At 43.0% G+C, this 27,263-nt stretch overlaps 1 protein-coding gene across 4 annotated transcripts in view; it reads right to left on the bottom strand.

Moving 5' to 3' along the window:
• Positions 1-27,263, bottom strand: part of Cc2d2b (coiled-coil and C2 domain containing 2B) — a 95,348-nt gene that overhangs the window by 13,866 nt on the left and 54,219 nt on the right. For all 4 annotated transcript variants that reach the window (XM_087551326.1, XM_087551320.1, NM_001447192.1 and 1 more), the window contains 8 exon segments: positions 19,156-19,252; positions 14,339-14,437; positions 11,917-12,099; positions 11,569-11,766; positions 10,345-10,434; positions 7,750-7,863; positions 5,213-5,347; positions 4,750-4,872 (listed from right to left, as the gene is read on the bottom strand). In XM_087551326.1, coding sequence (XP_087407452.1) covers positions 4,750-4,872; positions 5,213-5,347; positions 7,750-7,863; positions 10,345-10,434; positions 11,569-11,766; positions 11,917-12,099; positions 14,339-14,437; positions 19,156-19,252 — 1,039 coding nt within the window.

Here is a 27,263-nt window from a genome sequence, read left to right as displayed (position 1 = left end):
GATCTACAGATTCAATGCAATCCCCATCAAAATACCAATCCAATTCTTCAAAGAGTTAGACAGAACAATTTGCAAATTCATCTGGAATAACAAAAAACCCAGGATAGCTAAAGCTATCCTCAACAATAAAAGGACTTCAGGGGGAATCACTATCCCTGAACTCAAGCAGTATTACAGAGCAATAGTGATAAAAACTGCATGGTATTGGTACAGAGACAGACAGATAGACCAATGGAATAGAATTGAAGACCCAGAAATGAACCCATACACCTATGGTCACTTGATTTTTGACAAAGGAGCCAAAACCATCCAATGGAAAAAAGATAGCATTTTCAGCAAATGGTGCTGGTTCAACTGGAGGGCAACATGTAGAAGAATGCAGATCGATCCATGCTTATCACCCTGTACAAAGCTTAAGTCCAAGTGGATCAAGGACCTCCACATCAAACCAGACACACTCAAACTAATAGAAGAAAAACTAGGGAAGCATCTGGAACACATAGGCACTGGAAAAAATTTCCTGAACAAAACACCAATGGCTTATGCTCTAAGATCAAGAATCGACAAATGGGATCTCATAAAACTGCAAAGCTTCTGTAAGGCAAAGGACACTGTGGTTAGGACAAAATGGCAACCAACAGATTGGGAAAAGATCTTTACCAATCCTACAACAGATAGAGGCCTTATATCCAAAATATACAAAGAACTCAAGAAGTTAGACCGCAGGGAAACAAATAACCCTATTAAAAAATGGGGTTCAGAGCTAAACAAAGAATTCACAGCTGAGGAATGCCGAATGGCTGAGAAACACCTAAAGAAATGTTCAACATCTTTAGTCATAAGGGAAATACAAATCAAAACAACCCTGAGATTTCACCTCACACCAGTGAGAATGGCTAAGATCAAAAACTCAGGTGACAGCAGATGCTGGCGAGGATGTGGAGGAAGAGGAACACTCCTCCATTGTTGGTGGGATTGCAGACTGGTAAAACCATTCTGGAAATCAGTCTGGAGGTTCCTCAGAAAATTGGACATTGAACTGCCTGAGGATCCAGCTATACCTCTCTTGGGCATATACCCAAAAGATGCCTCAACATATAAAAGAGACACGTGCTCCACTATGTTCATTGCAGCCTTATTTATAATAGCCAGAAACTGGAAAGAACCCAGATGCCCTTCAACAGAGGAATGGATACAGAAAATGTGGTACATCTACACAATGGAATATTACTCAGCTATCAAAAACAACGAGTTTATGAAATTCGTAGGCAAATGGTTGGAACTGGAAAATATCATCCTGAGTGAGCTAACCCAATCACAGAAAGACATACATGGTATGCACTCATTGATAAGTGGCTATTAGCCCAAATGCTTGAATTACCCTAGATCCCTAGAACAAACGAAACTCAAGACGGATGATCAAAAGGTGAATGCTTCACTCCTTCTTTAAATGAGGAAAAAGAATACCCTTGGCAGGGAAGGGAGAGGCAAAGATTAAAACAGAGACTGAAGGAACACCCATTCAGAGCCTGCCCCACATGTGGCCCATACATATAGAGCCACCCAATTAGACAAGATGGATGAAGCAAAGAAGTGCAGACCGACAGGAGCCGGATGTAGATCGCTCCTGAGAGACACAGCCAGAATACAGCAAATACAGAGGCGAATGCCAGCAGCAAACCACTGAACTGAGAATAGGTCCCCTGTTGAAGGAATCAGAGAAAGAACTGGAAGAGCTTGAAGGGGCTCGAGACCCCAAAAGTACAATGCCAAGCAACCAGAGCTTCCAGGGACTAAGCCACTACCTAAAGACTATACATGGACTGACCCTGGACTCCGACCCCATAGGTAGCAATGAATATCCTAGTAAGAGCACCAGTGGAAGGGGAAGCCCTGGGTCCTGCTAAGACTGAACCCCCAGTGAACTAGTCTATGGGGGGAGGGCGGCAATGGGGGGAGGGTTGGGAGGGGAACACCCATAAGGAAGGGGAGGGGGGAGGGTGATGTTTGCCCGGAAACCGGGAAAGGGAATAACACTTGAAATGTATATAAGAAATACTCAAGTTAATAAAAAATAAAAAAAAATACATAGATATGCCTGATCTGTATGGAGAAAGTTTAGGAGAATGCATGAGGAACTGGTGGGCAGGAGTTATTTCTTAAAAGTGTTAGGGGGGATTTTGAAGGTGGGGGAAACTCTTGCATACCTTGGTATTCTTGATGTTGGCCCCTGTGGCTATGCGTTTCTTTTGCTGTTGTGGGTGCCTCGAATAGACACACAGTCATAGAGCATGACAGAGTGGATACCTACCCGACATTCGGCCGCTCAGCTGTATGTGACCATTGCATTCTCTGTACCTGCTTAGGTTTTTATTCGTTTGTTTCTATTTTTATTTACTATCTATTTATTTGCAGTACTGAGGATTGAACCCAGGGCCTCATGCATGATAGCCAAATGCTCTACCACTGGACTATAGCCCCGGCCCTTACTTTAGATTGAAAAAAAAAATGAATAAAGACAAGATAGCTCTCTAGGTATGTATATTTCACAGCTTCTGCTCCAGTGCGTGCCTGCAGGCTGCCACGATGATAATGGACTGAGCCTCTGAAACTGTAAGCCAGCCCCCAGCTAGATGCTTTCTCTTATAATGGTTGCCTTGGTTATAGTGTCTCTTCAAAGCAAAAGAATAGTGACTAAGGTAGAAGCTGGTATCGGCCCGATACCAGGATAGTAGGGTATTGTTGTGACAGACCTGACCGTGCTGTTTTAGGGAGGATCATGGAAGGACTTTGGAACTTTTGGGCTAGGAAAGCCCATGGGTGGTAAGAGCTCCTTGGCTGTTCCATAGGAGCTTAGAAGATAAGAGTGTTGCAAAGAGGACGGCCTTGTTGGGCACCAATGGAAGGAGAAGCCCTTGGTCCTGCCAATGTCAGGGCAGGGAGGCTGGAAGGGGTGGGTGGTTGGGGAGGGGGGAACACCCTCATAGAAGAAGGGGAAGGGGGGAATGGGATAGGGGGTTTACGGATGGGAACTGGGAAAGGGAATAACATTTAAAATGTAAATAAAAAATATCCAAGAAAAAAAATGAAGAAAAAGAGTGTTGCAAATAACGCAGATGGGAAATGTCTGACTTGTCCCTTCCAGATGTAAGCAAAGGCTTGTGTGAAAAATCTGTGGTGTCTGGTCTGCTGGGCCAGAAGAATCAGCTCTGATTAAGAAGATGCCTGCATCCTTGAGGTAAAGTCTTTGGGAAGTGTTTCCTCAGAGTCAGCACAAGTATACTACACTCCTTATTCCGCCAGGCATACTTCTCTCTCCCCCTCCCCCTCCAGTCTACCCTCCAGGTAACTTCCAACCTGCATTTGGTATTAGCATTCCTACAAATGCTTTTACAAATCTATTGTATATAAGACTATGTATACGTGTATATACACATATAGTTACACAATGTCATTTGCAAACTGCACTAAGTGTTTTCATACTTTGTGCATTATTTCACACCCTCTTTATTCTTCCTCCTATGACACTTTTTATACCCATTCCTGTTGCTATGCATAGCTCTCGGCCAGTGCTTCTCAACCTTGGCTGGAAACAGGACTTTGGGGAGCTTAAAAAACTACTGATATGCAGATTCACCCATCCATCCCAAGGCAATAACGTATAGATTGAGAGCTACTGCAAGCTTGTCCAAATATTTTTCCGCTGCTGCGGAAGGATTCGCTGTATGGGTATTTCACAACTCACGGGCTAATTTCCTAATTGGGAATGGTTACCGACTCCTTGCTACTTCGAATGATTCCCTGCTGGCCACTGTGTTTTCTAACCTGTGTGTATTCTCTAGGGCACACAGCTAGATGGTTCAATTGATAGATCACAAGTTTAGCAAGTTCAACTCTATCATACTATCAGGCAATTCCTACCTCCACCACTTCTCTGCTTTTTGTCAGCAGTCGTCTGACTACACATCTTTTATTTCTCCAGTTTTATGTGAGGCTGAACATTTGAATTTCTGCTTCAATGCACAGTTTTTTTTTTTGCCTATTGTTCTTTTTCCCTCTTTCTTTCCTCCTCCCCACCCTCTTCCCCTTTCTCTTGGCTCCTAGTTTGTGGACTCTGTATTGCTTTCACTCTGCCACCCTGTGGCCCTCAATCCAGAAAGTTCTACTGATGGCAGCACGGACCTGCTCAGCCGTGACATTTTGATCCTGGGTCAAGCTGATCTCCTGACTCCCGCACACCAGGCCTTTCCCCTCCTGTCCTATTTCAAAGGTAAATGAATCGAGCTCCATCACAGAAGGAGCAGAGGGGATGCCTATTCTAGCTCCTTCACTTGCTGACGTGGTTTTAGACCCTGCCGCCATCTTTGCTTTACCCCCAGCAACTGGTACTGTTTCTGTCCTGTCTTCATCCTGCATGATCATCACTGTCCAGAGAAGCACATTTATTTATAATTTTTTATACTGGATCATCACCACGCGCGAGAACTTTATAAGCCATCTTGAACGTATTTCTGATGGGAAAGGTGGTAAGACCTAAATATAGCATTTGAGATGACATTCTTTTTCTCAAATGACTTTTTTTTCCTGCAGGTACAGGAAAGGCATCAACGGAGCCCAAACAAGCTTGATGGCAGAGAAGATTCATCTTGGGTGAGCATTGCTGAGTAATTCAACAATTGGGCTGTCGCAACTAACAAAGACCAGAAGCAATGGTAACACTCACGCAGATACGCCTGGAGGAGTGTTTACCTGTACACTCTGGGCTTTGGTCCATTGGAAGTTTTTTGGAAGCAGCTGTTTCCAGAAGCTTTCTTTTGAACAGTCAAAATGTACAGCCATTGGTGTATTATTTTGTTGAATATTAAACCAGACCTATGAAAACATTAACAAAAGGACACTGTGAGCCCCCCAGGAACGCATGACCCGCACCAGGGAAGGATGATGCAAAAGCTTACAGGCTTGGGGTTAATTTAAGTGGCTGGAGCCAAGGGGATCTGCGGGAGGAGCAGATTCCAGGGCTTTGGAAGGGTAGCATTAGCTTGGTGGTGCAAACATTAGAAGTGCTACAGACTGGCTCTAAGGGTAAAAGCTGGGCTAATCCCTGACCCCACAGACTACTGTGTACCATGACTTCAAAGGTCTTGGGAGACTCTAATGTGTGCTCAGGATGACACCAAGAAATAACTCAAGGTTTTTTAATTCACATACTTACATTTTTATCGTTGAACAAACAATCTACACTTTGCAAAGGGCAAAATGGGTCAAACTGCTTATAACATTGCCCCGTCGATGGATTCCAAAGCAAACACTCGCCAGTCTCTTGAGTTAATACATAAGCCACATGGCCCTGCATAAGCAAAAAGGTTCATCATACAGTGTATTTGTTGACTCCCTTCTATATGTAGAAATTAATAATCACTCTGAGTTATAAAGTTTTCTTTGGGTTTAAAAGACTTTTTTAAAGAAGAAAAACAACTTAACAGCAAAAACAAACAAACAAACAAACAAACAAAAAAAACCTCAAACAAACAAAACCCCAACAACAATAAAATCAAAGTCAAGAAAGTTTCAGAAATCCTCAGACTCAGGTAGAATGATGACTTAAGTAAGAGAATCTGTGATCTGGTGCCACCGTTAGAGGTTCTATAGGGAGCACTGGTGGCAATAAAATGTTACTCTAACAAAATCAATATGCTATAACGACTTTCTAACAAACAGTCCTAAGGCTCAGAGGGAATCATTACAGGAGTTTAAAATCCACTAAATTAAAACTGGCAGAAAGACTTGGAACTAGAAGGTTAAGTATACAGGAAGGCAGCCTGGTGGGTAAGAAGCCCAGGACTGGGAGCATCTTAGTGGCCAGAGACACTTGCCCTTGTAGGCTCTTTAGTAACCTGAGCTCCGTCCTGGGGACCTATGAAAAGCTGCAAGGAAAACTCCAGAGTTGTCCTCTGACTCCTCATGTGCGCCTTGGCGTCTCCTCACCACCCATACACGTACGCACTAATAATGACAATAATGTTTATTTAGAAAAGATAGGAAGTATTAGCTATGGAGTCAGTGAGATGGCTCAGCTGGTAAAAGCCCGCTGGCCTAGCCACAGGAACCTGCCCAGGCAGCAGCAGAAGGCACTCGAGTTTTCCTATGACCACCATGTGTGGTGCTGTGGCATGTGACTCCTGAATAATACATACAATTTTTAAAGGTTTTTTTTAAAATAGTGATTATTTTGCTCTACATGTATCTTCTCATTGTATCGAGGCTTTCTTAGTGGAAAAATAAATAATTCAAGTAATGATAACAATATTTAACATTTATTGGTTATGCTAAGATTCACACTGATTTTCTCCTTTTGATTTACTCTCAGTTCTGAAGGTGGGGAAGTTTATTACGCACACTCTTTAATGAGGAATTGGAGTTTAAGGGGCTAACGTGACAGTGAGAAACAGCATTCGCTTTCAGGCAGAGGTTAACAGGATGGAGAAGCAAATAAAGCCAAGCCCACACCTGAGTGAAGCTGCTGGCTTTAACCCAAGCCAGTCTTAGCACTGCTCTGCCCAGCTTGACATCCCTGTCCTGTGTTTCAACATCTCTGGCCCAAAGCGCTTGCTTTTTATTACTGTGCCTCTCCTTTCACCCCAACCACCAACTGAGGTGAAACCTGCCTGCTATGGAGTTCCTGTCTGGATCAAATAACAGCTATTTATTGAGATCTTAGTAGTGCCACCTACTGGTACTTACAACCTGAGCAGTGGATCAAGGGGGACATTAACAAATTTGACAAGTAATAAGCTATGGCAAGGGATCTTGGGAAATAAGTCATGTGATAGTAAAGAAGAAGAAAAAGAAAGGAGAAAAAGGAGGCAGAAGAGGAGAAGGAGGGAGAGGAGGAGGAGGAGAAGAAGACAACAATGACAAGGAGGAGGAGGAAGAAGAGGAAGAAGAGGAAGGAGAGGAAGGAGAAAAGGAGGAGAAAAGGAGGAGAAAAGGAGAAGGAAGAAGGAGAAGAGGAAGAAAGAGGAGGAAGAAAGAGGAGGAAGAAGAGGAGGAGGAAGAGGAAGAAGAGGAGAAGGAAGGGGAGGAGGAGGAGGAGGAAGAAGAGGAAGAAGAGGAAGGAGAAAAGGAGGAGAAAAGGAGGAGAAAAGGAGAAGGAAGAAGGAGAAGAGGAAGAAAGAGGAGGAAGAAGAGGAGGAGGAAGAGGAACAAGAGGAGGAGGAGGAGGAGCTGCAAGACTGGAAATGCTGATACACGACCAGGCATCCATGTCAGGTTAGAAGCAGAAAGGGATACATTCAGAAGTATAATGTAAAGTGTTGAAGCCTGGAAGACTTCAGGAAGACACCATTAGAGTGTTTGTTCAAGCCTTTTTTTTTTTTCTCGGAGCTGGGGACCGAACCCAGGGCCTTGCGCTTCCTAGGCAAGCGCTCTACCACTGAGCTAAATCCCCAACCCCTGTTCAAGCCTTTTAATGCAGTTTCTGAAACTGGATGGTGGCGGTGGATAAGAAAGGCCACAGTGCCATGCACAGGATGCTGCGTAACCCCCCTGACCTCATTCACTGCACATTCACCAAGCACAGCTGTTGTGGTGTGAGGTGATTTAATATTCCCAGAGCCCATGTCAAGCAGCACCACTTGACAAGAAGAAAAGTAAAAATCTCTTCTTTGTACTGCAGAGATGTTGGTGCACCAGCATTGCCTCCACGTCACAAATGCTTGCCCGTGAAGCTCACACTTTCCCAGCACTTACTTCTAGTACTGAGGTTCCCAGGATCACCAATGCCTTCTTCCCAAAGTACAGAAAGAAATTACAGAGAAGTATGGCGTGTTCTTCTTTGCTTCCAATAGCCAAACTAATGCAGCACTGGGCAAAAAAAGGGACAAGAATAACCCAATGTGTTCTAAAAGGAGGGGGAGAAGAGGAGAGAGGAAAGAGAACGTGGAGTCCAGTATAGAGCCTTACACTCCCTGCAGTCCTTGCCTTACGTTATCAGGCTGTTAATATAAAAGCCAAGCAGAAAGCTGTGGCTTTGATAAGCTGTAAGAAGAAGAGAATATTAACTTGGAGCACCAGGCCACTCTGATAAAGGGACAGTTGATATGAATATTACATAGAGTGGCCATACAATTTATATCCAAAATGAGACACTTTGTTCAAGACGAATATACCACCCTGAGTGTTCAAGGGAGCGTATCTGCTAAGGAATCACACAGGATTCAGGGGGTGAGGGTGGGGAGTAATATTTTGGGCCTTGGAGGCACAGTCTGTTTTGTACCAGACTCAAAGTCTTGTGCCAGAGTCAGAATATGACTCAAAGGAAGGAAGAGGTATAAGTTAAATGACGCCCAGTCAGGACGCACAATAGAAAAACGCCTTACCCTAAAGTGCTAGACAGATGAGCTACAGGTAAGAGATCAAACACGGGACACGGAGTAAGGGTGTGTGACAAATAGGAATGGGTACAGCAGAAAGGGCAGCCTGGTGGCCTATGACCTCGGCAATGCAAGTACGTTTTGTTTGGCCCTTAGAAACTTTTTGTTTGTGTGTTTTGTTTTGTTGTTGTTGTTTTGAAAACCTGTCCTAGAATTCACTTTGTAGACCAAGCTGGCTTCAAACCCAGAGATGTTTGCCTGCCTCTGTTTCCTGAGTGCTGGATTAAGGCGTGCGTCATTATTCCCAGCCTCAGCTCTAGAGTTGTTTGTTTTTAAGAAAACTTTTGTGTAAAACTTTAGATTTCTGGCTTCTGCTGAAAAAATTCTGACTATCTATTAACAGCATTGGGCCTCCATGTTCAAATGGTAGCTGTTAGGTCTCTCAGGCTGTCCAAATACCCAGAAATGAGCTTACACTGTACTATAAGATTTCTGGCACTTAAATGAAAGCCAGAATTTCTCAGGAACTTATGGAACTGGTTCCCTTCTACCAGGAGGAGTCATTTTCCTCACTTCTAGCAGAAGGGACACATGGCTACCTCTGGCGCCTATCAGGATATCAAAGTCCATGATGGCCTCTGGGTTCCCTCAGTATCACAAGCGCCTATTACCCATTTCAAAGTCCATGCCTGCATCCTAGGCCTCCTCACCTCCTCCTCTACTCTCCCTCTAGCTCATGGACTTCCCTCCCCACAGCCATTTGCCCTTCCTATATCCCGCTATTCCCACTACTCTCTTTGTCACACACTTTCTCTCTCTAGCTCTTGCTGCCCACTTAACTCTTTCTCTTTGCCTCTTATTCCCTCTAACTCTCTCTATTTCACTGTTTTCTCTCTCTAGGAGTTGCTATTCTCCCTCTCCCACAGATAGTCTTGGCCATGACAAGTCTGCTGGCCACATTCAGTCTTCTTCTTCTCTCTGCCCTGGGCTCCGTCAGGTGGGTCTGTCTGTCCTCTCCAGCCCCTAACCAGGTCCTGGAGCGGCTGGTCACGTCAGCAGTTTCTTTCTGTGCCCACTGGAATACAGTAGCAGCCTGCTGTTGGGTAGCAGTGATAACATGCAGATGAGAGACATGCTCTCTGGTTCATGAGAGCCCTAGAGAGGAAGAGGGACAGCCAGGGCGATGGGGTGGGATGAGGAAGCCGGTGAGTTCCCGGTACCAGCTGTTCATTCAATAGACATCTTCTGAGAACATAGCAAGAGGTACAGCCACACCAGTGTGCCCTGGCTGCGTCTGACCCTAGATGACAGGGTTCGGAGAGAGCCTAATACTGCACTGCTGACAGTCCCACAGAGCAGAAATATTCATGAGGAATTACTTTGACTTTTGAATGGAAAATCACCTTAATGACTTATTTTCATAAATGATTATGGAGCAGGCAAGTATACACAAATTATCAAATACTTTCTGTCGTGAGGTATCCACCAGAGAAGACTGCTAGGACATGGGTTTAAGCTGATGGAAAGCCTTTATAAGCTGGCTGGCTACTACACTGGATGCTTGCCATCCCAGTGTAGCCCTGAACCTTTTTCAGGAAGAACTTTTAAGCACAGAAACCATATTCTGGGTTGATATACTTCAGTTAAGGAGAATAGTTAGCCAGAATCGGAACTACAAAAGCCGAAAGGCAAGGCTAGTAGGTTTAGAGACTTTCTCAGAACTATGGACTTTGATGGATTAGGCCTTTTTTGTTTTTGTTTTGGCAGGTGGCGCTATGTGCTGAGTTTCACAGCCTGAATGGTATTTCCATCATGGAGTCAGTGGTGCTAGGGTCTCGGGGCCTACTACGGTCTGGGGCCCTGTTATATTCTACTATTTCACCTGGCAGAAGACTACTTAAGAAGTGCTACCTTAAGATGAAAGACAAGTGAGAAATAGTACACATTTTAACTATAAAATGTTGTCTGTTACCTCAGATGTCATCCATATGTCAGCACCATCGTTTTCATCCAGTGTCTCTGCCGCAAAAGGAATCAGAGATACAAACCGGGCGATGAGGTCCTGGAATAATATTAACTGACATTCACTGCACATGGTCATTGTCCAGCACAGCACTCTATAGGCAGCATCTGCTGCAGAGCACACTACCGGCCTCTCAGGGGACAGAACGAATGAGCTCAGAGGGATAAAGTTTCTCAGAGTCACAAAGGTAATATGCTATGTGAGCCTCCGGGGATCAGGCCCAAACAGCCTGACCCAGAGAACACTTGTCTGGCATTATGTTTTATTGTAATAAATCATACAATTTTAAAATACTACAACACTGCGTCAATATTAAATGTGTACTTTATAACTGCTCAGTGTTTTTTAAAGGTGAGAAGCAATGAATATTTGACTTGCTTTTGGTTCATCATCTTCCTCTTATAAACTTACACGGGCTGCTGCAGCCAGAAATGGAGAGGGGTGTGACCTGCTTCCTTGAACACAAGTTACACTGAGGATGCTCCCTCCCCACCGGAGTGTGGCAGACTGAGAAGCAGAGGCCAGACAGAAAGGAGAAAGACACGACACAAGAAATTCTTTGACATTCAAAGTGATGTGTAACGGATACCCGTTATGAACAGCCACAACATTTTGCACTCATGACTTCATGCAGTTAAGTCCTGTGCCCCACTGTGTACAAGTGCCTGGAATACCCTTAGCTCCAGGACAGTAGGCCTTAAGACCAACAGGTAGGAAAAAAACATAACAGAAAAGCAGAGTGCAGTAAGAAGGAATCTACCCGAATTTGGGTTTTGATTTTTTAGGTCAAAGAGTCCTGTTAAGAGAGCGTTATAACTCGCAAATAACATAAATTGTCTGAGGACAGCCAATCACCTAGTTCAATCCCCAAATAAAAGGTACAGTTGAGCCCAGTGGTAAGGGTGTGTGTCTTCAGTCACAGAACTCAGGAGGTAGAGGCAGGCAGATCTCTGTGAGTTTGAGGCTAGCCTGGTCTACATAGCAGGTTCCACGACAGCCAGGACTACACAGAGAGAAACATACACACACACACACACACACACAGACACACACACACACACACACACACACACACACACACACACACACACGATACTCTTGACTCTTCATAGGTTCTCCATAATCTCGATGAAACTCCCAAAACCAATAACTGAATGAAAAATTGTCACTCACAAGTGTTGCATTTGAGTCGTGAAGAAATATATCCAGAAGTTGCTGAGGTGGATTCAATGCCTTGATATATCTTGTGACTAAGATTTGCATCCCTTCACCATTGAAAACAGTCGCCATGACTCTCCGACTGGGAAACATGGCCTTACAGTTCCTGGTAAAAGTCTGTGCTCGCTGTAAAATGTCTATTTGATCTGAAAACTAGAACCAGATTTAAGACATGTCAACACTATGCCTCCCCACTTACAAAATAAGGGAAAAGACAATATTTACTTCTGATAAATTTGAATTTTCTACCGGTCTTTCGAACTGTCTACACTTTTTGATGATCCGTGTCAGCGTGAGACCTACCTCATCTACTTTGGGGTTGTACATGACGTATGATATCTGAGGTTCAATCGTAGCAAAAATGTTTAGGAAGGTACATTCTTTGGGGTTCTGTCCACTGCAGTCTTCTCTAGGAGAGACATAAGTGTTACTCCAGGTGTACCCCAGCAAAATGGGTGGGATGTTCACTTGAAATGTCCCGCTAATCTGAAAGAACACAGGATGAGAATCAGCTAAACTTATATCCCAGACCAGTCTTCTGCTTAGGAGACCCTCGGCTTACACATGGACATGGGCTCCTACCGGAGAATGACCAGGCTCTCTGGGGCAATCAAGGGACACTCCTGACACCTTGGATCCCTGATCAATAGGTATTTCTCGAAGAGAGCAAAAGTAAGAAAAGGGTGAACCAAGGAAGCCAGTTACCACAGCACAGTGATGAGAGCTCTCAGGAAATCTAATTTAAGGGGCTGGAGGGATAACTCAGTAGTTAAGAGTGCGTGCTGCTCTTGCTGAGGACCCGAGGGTTTCTCTCAGTGCACACATTGGGTAGGCTCCCAGTAGCCTGCGACTCTAGCTCCAGGGGATTTAATGCTCTCATCTGGACTCAAGGGTACATAGCCACACATATGTAGAACCCCAAATAAAATAAACCATAAAACGAGAAAATCTAATTTAGGCTCAACGAAGATGCTCATGTCATCTTTTGCATTTGAGTCTGGAGTGGGGGTTGTGGGGAGATGTATGGGCAAAGCCCATAGCCCTGAGTACAGTTGTGGAAGCAGGGATCGTGAATGTCAGTGAGAAAGTTAGAGGCACGGGGTGGGGGTGAATCAGTGACACAGGCAGCTAACGGTCAGGAGCCCTGACTGTGGGCAAGACCCTTACACTGTATATACAGCAGTTCCCAGTGTGACAAATGCTAGGACAGCGTGTTCCACTCAGCGAGGCAGCTACCGCCTTTACCTTTATTTAAAGTATTGAAGTTGAGGTTCAGAGAGCTGATGCATCTTGTGAAAGATCAGAGAACTAATGAGTAGTGGAGCCAGTATTATAATCCTAGCTCTGCCATCTTTGAGACCCACACTTCGGAACTAGCTGTCCGTCATACAGACTGGCCTGAGGCAGACAGATGTCTGCAGAGATCTGCAAGTATAGCAAGCCCTGTACCTCTGACCACTTGCATCTCTTTATCAGTAATGTGTTTTGTCATATCATGGCCTCATTCGATTGTCCATACATCTTTCTATCTTCCAACTACCATCTATGATCTCGTTTTTTTAAAAAAAACAAAATGGCAACAGCTTCAGTTGGTACCATGACAGAAGGGCTGTAGTCACATAAATAAAATGCAAGCAGAAGTCTGAATGGCTGGAGAACTTCTTCCCTGACATGGGGACTGGCTGTCTTGTTTCTCCCTGCCTCCTGTCATGCACAGCTAAGAAGCTGGAGTTGTAGTGGACAGTTTGTAACTCTGAGGAGAAAGAGGACAGCAGAAGGATAAAGATAACCTGGGTACATGATGATAGCCTTGAGCAGCTGGCCCCTGGCATCGTCTGAATTTCTTTCCTGGAGAGGTAAGTAGACCCCTGACTTACACAGCCATGGTTGGTTTTTCTGTTGTACTTGCTCTAATCAGGTCCTAATAAATGATTCGTTTTTACTCAAACGAGTGCTTGTGAAACTCATTAAAACACTTACTTCAAAGAGTCAAACAAGTAGGGGAAAAATAAGTCACAGAAACAGTCTTCTCTTGCCTACCACCAAACTCTCTAAGCCTCCATTGCCCTAGCAGCCGAGGCACAGCAAGGTCCTGCTGCTCTGTACCCTCAGAGAACCCATCCCAAACCAACAGGGAGACACTATAGCATTTCACACTGCATGAAAATGAAATTCACTTCTGAATCTTCAAATCCTCAGGGTTTGGCATAGCTTCTGGAATTTCGGGCACCCTGCTTTCAATAAGATCTTTCCATAAGAAGCTACACCTAATGTGGAGCGTAGACTAGAGTTCCATACTTGCTGGTCATGCAGGCTGCTTGCTGCTGTGGAATCCAACAGGTGAGCCCCGCCCCCAGGTTCTTTCAGAGTCCAGTCTCATCATCAACCAGACATATCTGATAAGCAAGGCTGCAAGAATGAAGTTCTTGGTACCTGGATCTGGCCTTGCAAAGGCCTTCGTGCAAATACAAACTTTGCTTTAAGGCTTAGAACTAGCTATTTTATTCTGTCTTTGTAAACACTTTAAAAACGCAAGAAATAAGTTTATGGGTATTGCCTAGAGATGGCCATGCCTTGCAAGCCCTCTCCCGCCCCACAGTACTTGGTAATGGTTAATAACCTTCTGACCTGGTAGTAATGGAATCTGACTTAAAAACTCCAGAAAGTACTTTTGTTAGACAGAGACAAATCTTGGGGTAATATTAACAAAGAATGTTTCTGTTACCTCAGGCTGTTGCAGAAGGGCTGAGAAAGGGAAGCTGATGGAGCCCAGCCAGTTCTTCTGTATGTATGAGTGGGCACTGCAGCTCTTGAGACAATGGTCCTATTAAAGCAAATTTAAGTTTAAACTCACAGAAATGTTTCCTATAAGACAAATACTTTTACAAACTCATAGGTAATTATGACTAATCAATATTTTTCTGTTCTCTCTCTCTCTCTCTCTCTCTCTCTCTCTCTCTCTCTCCCCCCCTACTTCCCTGTCTCCCTCTCTCTTTCCATGCATGCATTTTTGCGTGCATGCATGTGTGCCTGTGCCTGTGCCTGTACATGTTCATGTGCGTGCATGCGTGTGTGTGTGTGTGTGTGTGTGTGTGTGTGTGTGTGTGTGTGTGTGTGTTTTGCATCCAGGTACACTTTGCACGCCTGTCTCAATGGGTGTTCTCTTTCACTTTGTCTAACTCCTTTGAGGCAAGATTTCTCCCAGAGCCCATGAACATAACAGACTGACCTTGAACTGTGAGCCTTTACCTTGAAAGCGCTAGAACTCCGACCTGAATTACCACACCTACTACAAATTTTATGTTTAAAATGGCCAGTTTAGTGACCCACTTGTATCAGTTAGTATGGGTCAGGAGGAGGAGGCAGATTTAGAGTCAGTTTAACCTTTTCAAATGCTAACATTTCAGCATACAATCCTTACAAATCGTAATAATCCTTTCATCTTCATCTTAGGATGTGACCTCTTTGTAACCTAGCTTGCCCAATGGGCCCTTCTCTTTTTATTAGGGTCTGTTCAAGAGCAGCCATAGAGTGGGACCAGTGACCCCATGAAACTGGCGACCAGGAAGTAAATGATCGGATTGCTCATGCAACTAAACAATGCAGCTAAAAGTTAAAGCTGGAAGCTTACACTGAAACTTCTCAAACATTTAAAAATGTAAAAGCATAATATTCAAAAAAATATCACAAACTAAGGAAGAATATGTAATAAAAACACACACAGAAAATAATACAAATTAAAAACAGTAGATACTCAGAAAATATGCAGACCAAGATGGTTTGAAGATGAGGTCATAATTTTAGAACAGTTCTATCATTCAGGATTGAGTCAGAGACAAAACAAACAAACAACCGAACCAAACAAATAGATATTGAACACATTTGCTCAAATAAATTCAGAAATCCTGGTCACAGCTACATCAGGAGAACATAATAAAACTCCAAGCAGAAATAAAACAGAAAACGCAGAGTGAAGTATAAAAATTCAAATACTTGGCGCTTTTTCAAAACATTGAGAAATCTGATAGAAGGTCCATGACAAGGGCCAGAGGAGGAGAAAAACCAGGGACACTAATTAATCAGTTATCAAGACACAGACCATACAGAACCCAGGCCTGAAAAATCACTCCAGCATATCAGCAGCAAGTGCTGTCCATTCCGCTGACAAGGACGACCCACGCAGAAGCAAGTCTCTCTGGTCATGGGCTATCCTCCTGCCTCAGCTTTTCCTGCTTGGTGTAATCCCACCCCTCTTATCTATAGCCAGGTTAAGTCCAGACTAAGTGGTTTACGCTCTCCTAAGCCACGTTTCCACAGGTCTTTTTATTGGCAACTGCTGTCAGGCAGCTGCAGGACCTCGTCCAGGGACCCCAATCCTTGGGACTGGAAGCTGTGATAGTTAAATAAGCTTCCCTTTTATTTCAGAGCTCCTCGAGCTCAAAGAATCTGGGTGCTCTGGTGCATACTTGTAATCCCTTCCTTTGGGAGACCAAGGCAGAAGAATCATGAGTTCTAGGTCTGTCTGAACAACAGGTTAAGATCTTGTCTTAAAAATCAGATACAAGGGGGGTTGGAGAGATGGCTCAGAGGTTAAGAGCACTGTCTGCTCTTCCAGAGGTCCTGAGTTCAATTCCCAGCAACCACATGGTGGCTCACAACCATCTATAATCAGACCTGGTTCCGTCTTCTGGCCTTCAGGCGTACATGCAGGCAGAAAGCTGTATGATGTATACATAATAAATAAATGTTAAAAAAAATCAGATACAAGGGGCTAGAGTGATTGCTCAGTAGTCAAAAGCATGTGCTGCCCTTCTGGGAATCTGAGTTCAATTCCCAGCACCAGACTGCTTACAACCACCAGTAGCTCCCTAACTCCAGTAGCTAACTCAGTCCAGCTTCAGGGGAGCTGACATCCATCCCTCTGGCTTCTGTATACACATGCACATAAACGCACATGGACACATGAATGATTAGTGACACAAACCTTTTAAATAATAGGACACAAACAATATAATCGGAAGAAAGCAAAGCACTTGGAAGAAGTCACAAATGACAAGAGGCTAACTCAGCATTAGAGCTGAGACTCTGGTAATGATATGCTAATGATGTGAAGTCTTTCAAAACAATCTTTTCTTCTTCCTTCTCCTTTCTTCCCATCCGTTCCCGCCCTCCACTGAACTCTCCACCCCTTACTCCTGCCCTCCTCCTTTCCTATTTAAACCACCATCTGAACATTGGATTCACTGACGTTCATTTTGTGCCTATCAGGATTATGTTACAGTTGTCCGTAGCCCAGGTTCCAAGCCTGGAGTGCCTAGTCCAGCTCCAAATGCCGTTTGCCACGGCTTTGCCACCTCTAGTGTTGAAAATCAGTGTTGTGTCTGTGAGACTTGCAAGTCCTCAGGGTTCTGCATGCATATACATTAACAAAGGGGAGATCTGTGGGGAGTAAAGATTTGATAATAGGAAAATAATACAGGAGGAAAGAGCCTTTTAGGAGGAGAATAATGAGAAATTATAACCCAGACTGCCTTTCAGGTGGGGGCTTACTCTTGTGGGATGTTCTCCTAAGAAGACTGCCTGGACATGGGTGTAAGCCAAGAGAAAGTCTAAGAGCCAGCAACTACACTGGGTGTTAGGGATCCATCCCAGTGTAGCCCTGAGCCTTTTTCAGGAAGACTTTTAAGCACACACACACACACACACACACACACACACACACACACACACACACACACACACACCACAAACGAACAAAAAACAAACAAAAAAAAAAACCCAAAAAACTAAAACCAAACCAAACCACCACCACCACCAACAACATACTTCAGTTAACAAGAACAGTACTCAGGGTAAATCCTTGGATGGAACCCATCAAGAAATTGCCACTTAATGCCTTACCCTCTGTTTTCATTAAGAAACCATTTACAGTTTTAATGTGAATGCTTGTACACTCTTGGAAAGCTGGCTTGAGGACATTGCTGCTAAGAATTTTTTCAGTCCTGTTTATGGTGATCTGACCCTGAGCTCTGCACTGCAAGGTCTCACCCAAGTCCTCTGACCTAGAGCCTCCATTCCCCCGGGCAGAACTGTCTGTCCCTTCAACAGAACTGGGATAACAAGGCCAGTTCTTCAGAACATTTGTCTTCATCTCGGCCACTACCACTCCCCCTTCCTGTTGTCCTTTTAACAAGTTGCCGTACATACCATGCCGATCCTTTGACAAGATTCGCCCCTTTCCCTTGTCCCTGGCATTCTAAATTGTAAAGTAAGGGTGTCTGATTTTTTGATGTCATGCATGGTGTCATCTACAGATGGGTTGGGCCTCATCATGGCTCTTCCAGGATGCGTGTGGCCCGTGTGTCACAGGTTGGACACGCCTACAAGAGAAGGCTCACCCGAAGGGCTAAGATATTAAATAATACTTCTTTCAATGTAGATTTACATGACCCAGATCGTCTGTTGACTTATAATGCCCCTTCCATTCTGTTCAGAACACAGCACAGGCAAACTGTTGAACAGTTTAACTTGTAGGACAGTAAGATGTCTGTCTGAATGGAACTACACGAGACAGCACCAGGTGGCTGAGGTCCATCACAATGTTTGTTTCAGAGAAGAAAAAAAAAGAGACCCTTGGATAACAAAACCAAGCATGTATCCTGCCTGCTACCATCTCACGGTGAATCCTTTCCCTCCCGACAAAGCCTCTGCGTAGCTGAGCTCCTCCAGGCTGAACTCTGAGACTGAGAGCCTTAGCAATCCTGACTTCTTCCTAGCTCCCATCTCCTTTCGGCAGTGCTCAGGAAAGACCTCATCCTAGTAAGTGTTCCAAGGACCTTTAAAGCCACTTATATGAAAGCATTTAACTTATCTGCCTGAAGACCGCAGCTATGGTGGATATATACCTTTTTCATGTCAAGCTAAACAGAAGGAAACACTTATTACAGAGCTTGCTGTGGTGTTTGCTAGGCATCGGGTTGGGACCTTTCACTAAGGGATGGGGAAGGCAGATATTAATTTTAGAAATTATAGAAAACAATAAAATTCTGGTCTTAAAATAACTTAGTGTCATACATAAAGCGGTGTGGTTTCTTTGGTCAGCCAATGGAAAATGCGTAAGGCTTTCTGCCTACCTTCCTATTCTCACTACCAAGAAGCTTCTATTTAAATGTATTTCAATCGTAAACACCGCTTCACCCAAATCCTTGGCGGGTTTTCCATTCCTTCTCCTCAGTGCCTGTTGTGATTTGTCATATCTAGAGTGCTCTGTCATCAGTTTGACGTTATTGCACAGTGACTCGAACTCTTTTAAGAAAACATTACATACATCATTAAAAGCAAATAATGCAGGTGGCATACACTGGTTATGGGACTGCTACAAGTTCAAGACCAGCCGGGGCCACACAGTGACTCTGAGGCCACCCTGGGCTGCATAGGGTGTCCCTGTCTCAGAAACAGATAACTTCACAAATGCGTTCCAAGATTTCGTTCAGTGTGACCTCATAATTATCTCAACATTAGTCAGCCACTTTCCTGCGTTACCTCATGTTTTTCAATCACCACTTCATCAAAAACGTTGATGTGTATGTTGTCTTTTATCTTAGATAGACTAGAGAAACTGTAATCGTGTCCTGGCGAGCTGAAAACAAGAAAAGCATACTTGAGTGTTTAAGGTTTTTTTTTTTTCCAAAATTCACTTATTTTCTAAGTACATTGTTGCTAAAGTACAATAAATTATCTACGATCCTTTCCTTTGTAAAGCTTAAACTTAGAAAAAAAACCCATATGCCTTACAGCCTTGCTTCTACTGTTTATTAGGATTAATGCCTATATTATAACTTACCTTATTTACTCTTCAGATGAAAATAAAAGCAGACAACACCATGGGTTCAGATGGAGGTCGTGGTAAGACCATGACCAAATGAACCAGGCAGAGAAAGACAGTGCTTGGCGCTGCCAATCCTAAAGAGAGGACTCATCAAAATAGCCAAGACTGCAGAGAGCCCGCCTTTGGGTTTACAGTTCTCAGACCAGCTACCGATGACTGCATTGCTCCAGAGTGTGTGACAGCCATCTTTAGACCTTAGTTCTGGGCAACCCCCAATACAGAACAAGGACATTGCTGTGAGGTTTAACTTGTACAAAAGTAGTATGCTTCACTGAAGAAAATTTAGGAATTAGTTCCAGGAGGTCCAGGTCGACTGAGTTATCCTGGCCAGGGTGATGATGGCTGAGCCCAGCAGTAGCCTTGCTGTCCCTGGTATCCCTCTATTCTTTCTACCATTAAGAGCCCTTTGTACCACCCCTGAGTGTCCGAAGATAGAGCTTTGAGGATGACCTCTCCCATCCCAGGATGTTGGCTCTTTAATAAAAGTTATTTCTTCCCCCCAAACCCTTGGGTTCCAACTATTGACTTCTGAGTGGCAAGCAGACCAGCCCCATGCCTGGTAATATCTTTATCAGATGACTGGTACTGACATTATTAAAACTTTTTTTTTAACTGAGGTAAGTACTACTTTAAGGAATCTCTAATAATGCCTACAATTTCCTGATAACAGTTTCTGGCAGTGACCACTGAAAAACACTGGTTGAGTTTTGTGACAATGTTAAGTTGAATGCTCCCTATGCTTCTGAGAAATGAAATAAGCTAATTCTCCTACATTACTTCTCTGGGGTTTCATTTTATGCTAGGAGTACCCAGGCCAAGTCAGCGAGGCACTGTGCACTTTATTACCATGAGAACAGACAAGAATCACTTCAAGACACCTTTCTGCTTGTCCATTTGGTAGATGTCTTACATTTCCAAGTCCACTGCATTAGCTTACATTGAACAGTCTATTCAAACTTTCCTCAAATATTGTCACAATTCCCCTTCCAAAATGCAGTTTGCTAATTACTCTTTATTTACTGTCACCATATGTTACATTTGCATGTAGGTGTTTTTTCCCTTTTCTGGTGCTGGGAATTGAACCTGGAGCCTCATGCATTCTCGGCAAACGCTATATGACTCTATAGTTCTGCATATAGTCCTTACTTACTAGAATGTCACCGGGAACAACGAGATGGAATGGAGTCATTATTACAGATGACAAAAAGTGATACTTGGATCCTTAGCTGCCTTTCTGGATCCCACTGCATCTTTGGCCTTTCTCACTGTTAGACTCAACCATCAACATTCTAGAGTCTTCCCTTCAATTCACTTACAAATTTATTTCTCTTACTGGTTGCTTTATGATCTCCTAATTAAACTACTACAACTTAGGTGTTTGTCTGAGCACATGGGAACGTGGCATTATAATCCAAGCACTCAGAAGACGGAGGCACATGGAACAGGAGTTCAAGGCCAGTCTCATTTATATAGCAAAATCTAGGCCAGTCTGGGCTACACAGCAAGGCCTTGACTGAACAAATGACCCCAAGAATCAACTCCAAACTCTAATGTGTACTTTAATAATCCAAGTAGTTCCAAGCACATAACCAACTATCTTAATTTACAAATTTTTCAGCAAATATATTTTCCTTTCATTTTCTCCACACTGGTCCTTCTTCCTTCCTCTCTCCACCCCTTTCTCTCTCTCCCCTTCTTTCTCATGCATCCTGGTCAGTGTCTGGTAGCTTTCCCTTTGAGAGAGGCATCTTGAATGAGAAAGCTCATATAACCTGAAAGATTCTACAAAAGAGACCACAATAATTATATTAGTTCTTCTGAGTTTCCTTGGCATTTGTTGGAAAAGGCTATATGTTTATATAGAACCAGATAAAACATATAAATCATATAAATAATTATATATAATCATAATATAAAATCATATAAATAATTATGTATAATCATGGCAATATCATATGGAGCAGAAATGATAAATATTCATAGAAAATTATGTAACATATGGGAATAAAATTTTAACTTTTCCAGTCCTCAAAATAAAGTTATATTATTTGAAAACTATTAGGTGTTTAGCACCAATGGACACTTGATCATGAAGTAAACTGTTAACCATGTGCCTAGCAGTAAAGACAGTGAATCAGAGAGAGCAGACATGGAGTCTGACCCATTTTTATTGGGCCATGTGTAGGGTCATTCTAATTACACATAGTTATTGGAGTTTTGAGACCATATTTATTTTTTCTTCTTTGAAGCAAAAGGAAGCATGAAGACATGTTTCTTCAGAAGTTAAAATCTGATTTACTAACTTTCATTAAAATGTCTTTATGCACAGGAATATTGTAGGAAATGTGGTTTTACTCATTCTTTTTCTCTTTAAATTTTTATTATATATTTCTTTACATTTCAAAGGTTATTCCTCTTCCCGGTTTCCTGTCCATAAACCTCCATTCCCTCCCCTCCCCTCCCCCTCCCCCACACGAGTATTCCCCCATACATCCCCCTTATTGCCCTCACCCATATTCCCCTGCACTGGGGTTCCAACCTTGGCAAGACCAAGGGCTTTCCCTTCCACTGGTGCCGCAACAAGGCTATTCTCTGCTACATATGCAGTTGGAGCACTGGGTCAGTCCATGTATAGTCTTTCGGTAGTGCTTTAGTCCCTGGAAGCTCTGATTGGCATTGTTGTTTTTATGGGGTTGCAAGCTCCTTCAACTCTTTCAATGCTTCCTCCAATTCCCCACAATGGGGTCCTGTTCTCAGTTTGGTGGTTGCTAGCATTGACCTCTGTATTGGACATGCTTTGGATTGTCACTCAGGAGAGATCTACATCCAGTCCCTTTCCACATGCATTTTTTAGCTTGATCAATCTTATCTAGTTTTGGTGGCTGTATATATATGGGCCACATGTGTGTTAGGTTCTGAATGGTCATTCCTTGAGTTGCTGCTCTAAACTTTGCTTCCATATCCCCTCCTATGAATACTTTCCCCCTTTTAAGAAGGAGTGGGAGCATCTGCATTTTGGTCATCCTTCTTCTTGAGCTTCCTAGCATCAAGACTGTATCTGCATCTTGGGTAATTTGAGCTTTTTGGCTAATATCCACTTATCAATGAGTACATACCAAGTGTGTTTTTCTGTGATTGAGTTACCTCATTTAGGATGATATTTTCTAATTCATTCCATTTGCCTATGAATTTCATGAAGTCATTGCTTTTGATTACTGAGTAGTACTCCACTGTGTAGATGTACCACATTTTTTGAATCCATTCCTCTGCTGAAGGGCATCTGGGTTCTTTCCAGCTTCTGGCTATTATAAATAAGGCTGCTATGAACATAGTGGAATATGTATCTTTGTTGTATGTTGGAGCATCTTTTGGGATATATGCCCAAGAGAGGTATAGCTGGGTCCTCAGGTAGTGTAATGTCCAATTTTCTGAGGAACCTCCAGCCTAATTTCCAGAATGGCTGTACCAGTCTGCAATCCCACCAACAATGGAGGAGTGTTCCTCTTTCTCCACATCCTCGCCAGCATCTGCTGTCACCTGAGTTTTTGATCTTAGCCATTCTGACTGGTGTGAGGTGGAATCTCAGGGTTGTTTTGATTTGCATTTCCCTGATGACTAAAGATGTTGAACATTTCTTTAAGTGCTTTTTGGCCATTCAATAATCCTCAGCAGAGAATGTTTTGTTTAGCTCTGTACCCCATTTTTAATAGGGTGATTTGGCTCTCTGGAATGTAACTTCTTGAGTTCTTTGTATATTTTAGATATTACCCCTCTACCAGATGTAGGATGGGTAAAGATCTTTTCCCAATCTGTTGGTTGCCATTTTGTCCCAATGACAGTGTCTTTTGCCTTACAGAAGCTTTGCAGTTTTATGAGGTCCCATTTGTCGATTCTTGATCTTAGAGCATAAGCCATTGGTATTTTGTTCAGGAAATTTTCCCCAGTCCCCCTGTGTTCGAGACTCTTCCCCACTTTTTCTTCTATTAGTTTGAGTGTATCTGGTTTGATGTGGAGGTCCTTGATCCACTTGGACTTAAGCTTTGTACATGTTGATAAGAATGGATTGATTTGCATTTTTCTACATGCTGACCTCCAGTTGAACCAGCACCATTTGTTGCAAATGCTATCTTTCTTCCATTGGATGGTTTTAGCTCCTTTGTCAAAGACCAAGTGGCTATAGGTGTGTGGGTTCATTTCTGGGTCTTCAATTCTATTCCACTGGTCTATCTGTCTGTCTCTGTACCAATACCATACAGTTTTTATGACTATTGCTCTGTAATACTGCTTGAAGTCAGGGATGGTGATTCCCCCAGAATTTCTTTTATTGTTGAGTATGGTTTTAGCTATCCTGGGTTTTTTGTTATTCCAAATGAATTTGTAAATTGCTCTTTCTATCTCTATAAAGAATTGAGTAGGTATTTTGATGGGGATTGAATTGAATCTATAGATTGCTTTTGGCAAAATGGCCATTTTGACTATATTAATCCTGCCAATCCATGAGCATGGAAGATCTTTCCATCTTCTGAGATCTTCCTCAATTTCTTTCTTCAGAGGCTTGAAGTTCTTATCATACAGATCTTTTACTTGCTTGGTTAAAGTCACACCAAGATATTTTATGTTATTTGGGACTATAGTGAAGGGTTTCATTTCTTAATTTCTTTCTCAGCCTGTTTATCCTTTGAGTAGAGGAAGGCTTCTGATTTGTTTGAGTTAATTTTATACCCCGACACTTTGCTGACGTTGTTTATCAGGTTAAGTAGTTCTCTGATGGATCTTTTGGGGTCACTTAGTACACTATCATATCATCTGCAAATAGTGATATTTTGATTTCTTCCCTTCCAGTTTGTATCCCTTTGACCTCCTTTCACTGTCTGAATGCTCTGACTAGGGCTTCGAGTACTGTATTGAATAAGTAGGGAGAGAGTGGCAGCCTTCTCTATTCCCTGATTTTAGTGGGATTACTTCAAGCTTCTCTCCATTTAGTTTAATGTTAGCTACCAGTTTGCTGTATATGGCTTTTACTATGTTTAGGTATGGGCCTTGAATTCCTGATCTTTCCAGGACTTTTATCATGAAGGTGTGTTGAATTTTGTCAAATGCTTTCTCAGCATCTAATGAAATGACCATGTGGTTCTTCCCTTTGAATTTGTTTATATAGTGGATTACATTGATGGATTTTCAGATATTAAATCATCCCTGCATCCCTGGGATGAAGCCTACTTGATCATGATGGATGATTGTTTTGATGTGCTCTTGGATTCGGTTTGCAAGAATTTTATTGAGTATTTTTGCGTCAATATTCATAAGGGAAATTGATCTGAAGTTCTCTTTGTTGGGTCTTTGTGTGGTTTAGGTATAAGAGTAATTGTGGCTTCATAGAAGGAATTCAGTAACACTCCATCTGTTTCAATTCTGTGGAATAGTTTGGATAGTATTGGTGTGAGGTCTTCTATGAAGGTCTGATAGAATTCTGCACTGAACCCATCTGGACCTGGGCTCTTTTTGTTTGGGAGACTTTAAATAACTGCTTCTATTTCTTTAGGAGTTATGGGACTGTTTAGACGGTTTATCTGATCCCGATTTAACTTTGGTACCTGGTATCTGTCTAGGAAATTGTCCATTTCCTCCAGATTTTCCAGTTTTGTTGAATAGGATTCAACAGTTTTTCCAGTTTTTGTAGTAGGATCTGATGATTTTTTTGAATTTCCTCTGATTCTGTAGTTATGTCTCCCTTTTCATTTCTGATTTTGTTAATTTGGACACACTCTCTGTGTCCTCTGGTTAGTTTGGCTAATGGTTTATCTATCTTGTTGATTTTCTCAAAGAAACAACTTTTGGTTCTGTTGATTCTTTGTGTAGTCCCTTTTGTTTCTACTTGGTTGATTTCAACTCTGAGTTTGATTATTTCCTGCCTTCTACTCCTCCTGGGTGTATTTGCTTCTTTTTGTTCTAGTGCTTTTAGGTGTGCTGTCAAGCTGCTGATGTATGCTCTCTCCTGTTTCTTTCTGCAGGCACTCAGCGCTATGAGTTTTCCTCTTAACACAGCTTTCATTGTATCCCATAAATTTAGGTATGTTGTACCTTCATTTTCATTAAATTCTAAGAGGTCTTTAATTTCTTTCTTTATTTCTTCCTTGACTAAGTTGTCATTGAGTAGAGCATTATTCAACTTCCATGTATATGTGGGTATTCTGTCATTATTGTTGTTATTGAAAAACAGTCTTAGTGCGTGGTGATCTGATAGGATGCATGGGATTATTTCTATCTTCTTGTATCTGTTGAGGCCTGTTTTGTGACCGATTATATGGTCAGTTTTGGAGAAGGTTCCATGAGGTGCTGAGAAGAAGGTATATCCTTTTATTTTAGGATGGAATGTTCTATAAATATCTGTTAAATCCAATTGGTTCATGACTTCTTTAGTTTTTCTACGTCTCTGTTTAATTTCTGTTTCCATGATCTGTCCAGTGATGAGATTGGGCTGTTGAAATCTCCTACTATTATCGTGTGAAGTGCAATATGTGCTTTGAGCTTTAGTAAGCTTTCTTTTATGAATGTAGGTGCCCTTACATTTGGAGCATAGCTATTTAGGATTGAGAGTTTGTCTTGGTGGATTTTTCCTTTGATGAATATAAAGTGTCCTTCTTTATCTTTTTTGATGACTTTTGGTTGAAAGTAGATTTTATTCGATATTAGAATGGCAACTCCAGCTTGTTTCTTTGGGCCATTTGCTTGGAAAATTGTTTTCCAGCCATTTACTCTGAGGTAGTCTTGGTTTCTGTTGCTTAGTTTCCTGTGCTTGCCTCTAGCCATTGGGTTGTCTCTGGTGTTTGCTTGTTTTGCTGTTTCTGGGAGTGACTTGGCCCTGCTGTAGGCCTCTGTGTCAGCTCCTGTAGAACGGTTTTCCTGTTTTCTTTCAGCCTTTCCTGAGAACAGGTGCTCTGATTTCAGGTGTGTTGACGCTCCTGGAGACTGTCTTCCAGCTCTAGGTGTGGGCAGGAATCAAAGGGTCCTGTCTCTGATTGCTCGTGTAGGTCCTTGCACACCTCAAGCACAGTTGGCACTATGCGATTCCCTCTTGGGTCTGGACTTCAGGCAGAGGATAGTCTCCTCTGACTTCTCAGGAGTATCCACACTTCTGAGGGTCCAGCTCTCTCTCCCATGGGATTTGGGTGCACGGAGCTGTTTGGCAGCATCAGTTCGGTCCTGGGTGCAGACCAGAACCACAGGTACCGGTGGCTGTCTGTTCCTATATCTCTGTGTCCAGAGGCATTGTGCAGTTTCCCCCTGGACCAGGGATGTGGGCCAAGGTGTGCAGAGGTGGCAGTCCATCCTGTGGCCTCGGGATGTCTGCACTCCTGCGTGGTCCACTCCCTTCTCCATGGGATTTGGGTGCAGGGAACTGTGGGATGGCATCAGTTCACTTCAGGGCAGAGACAGGAACAGGAAGTGCCCTGACCCAGAGGACTTCTGCCTCTGTGTGTCCTGTATCCACCAGGCAGCTCACTTGGTAGCAGAAAAGTGGGTTTTACCTCTGCTTTCAGCTGTGGCGGCACTCCTGGTGACTGTTTTCCAGCTCTAGGTGCGGGCAGGAATCAAAGGGTCCTGTCCCTGATTGCTTGTGTAGGTCTTTGCACCCAGCGGGCACAGTTGGCTTCCTGAAACTTCCTGACCAAATTCTGATCTACTGGTTTTGTTCCTCTGAAGCCCTAATAAAGACACTCAGGTCAGGCTACTGGAGGACTGGCTAAGAACGGCAGCACCA

The sequence above is a fragment of the Rattus norvegicus genome, chromosome 1 (genome assembly GCF_021556685.1).
Source record: "Rattus norvegicus strain SHRSP/BbbUtx chromosome 1, alternate assembly SHRSP_T2T, whole genome shotgun sequence".
In the NCBI taxonomy this organism is placed as follows: Eukaryota; Metazoa; Chordata; class Mammalia; order Rodentia; family Muridae; genus Rattus; species Rattus norvegicus.
The sequence above is the reverse complement of the archived record's forward strand: the minus strand, read 5'-3'. Positions and strand labels throughout refer to the sequence as shown.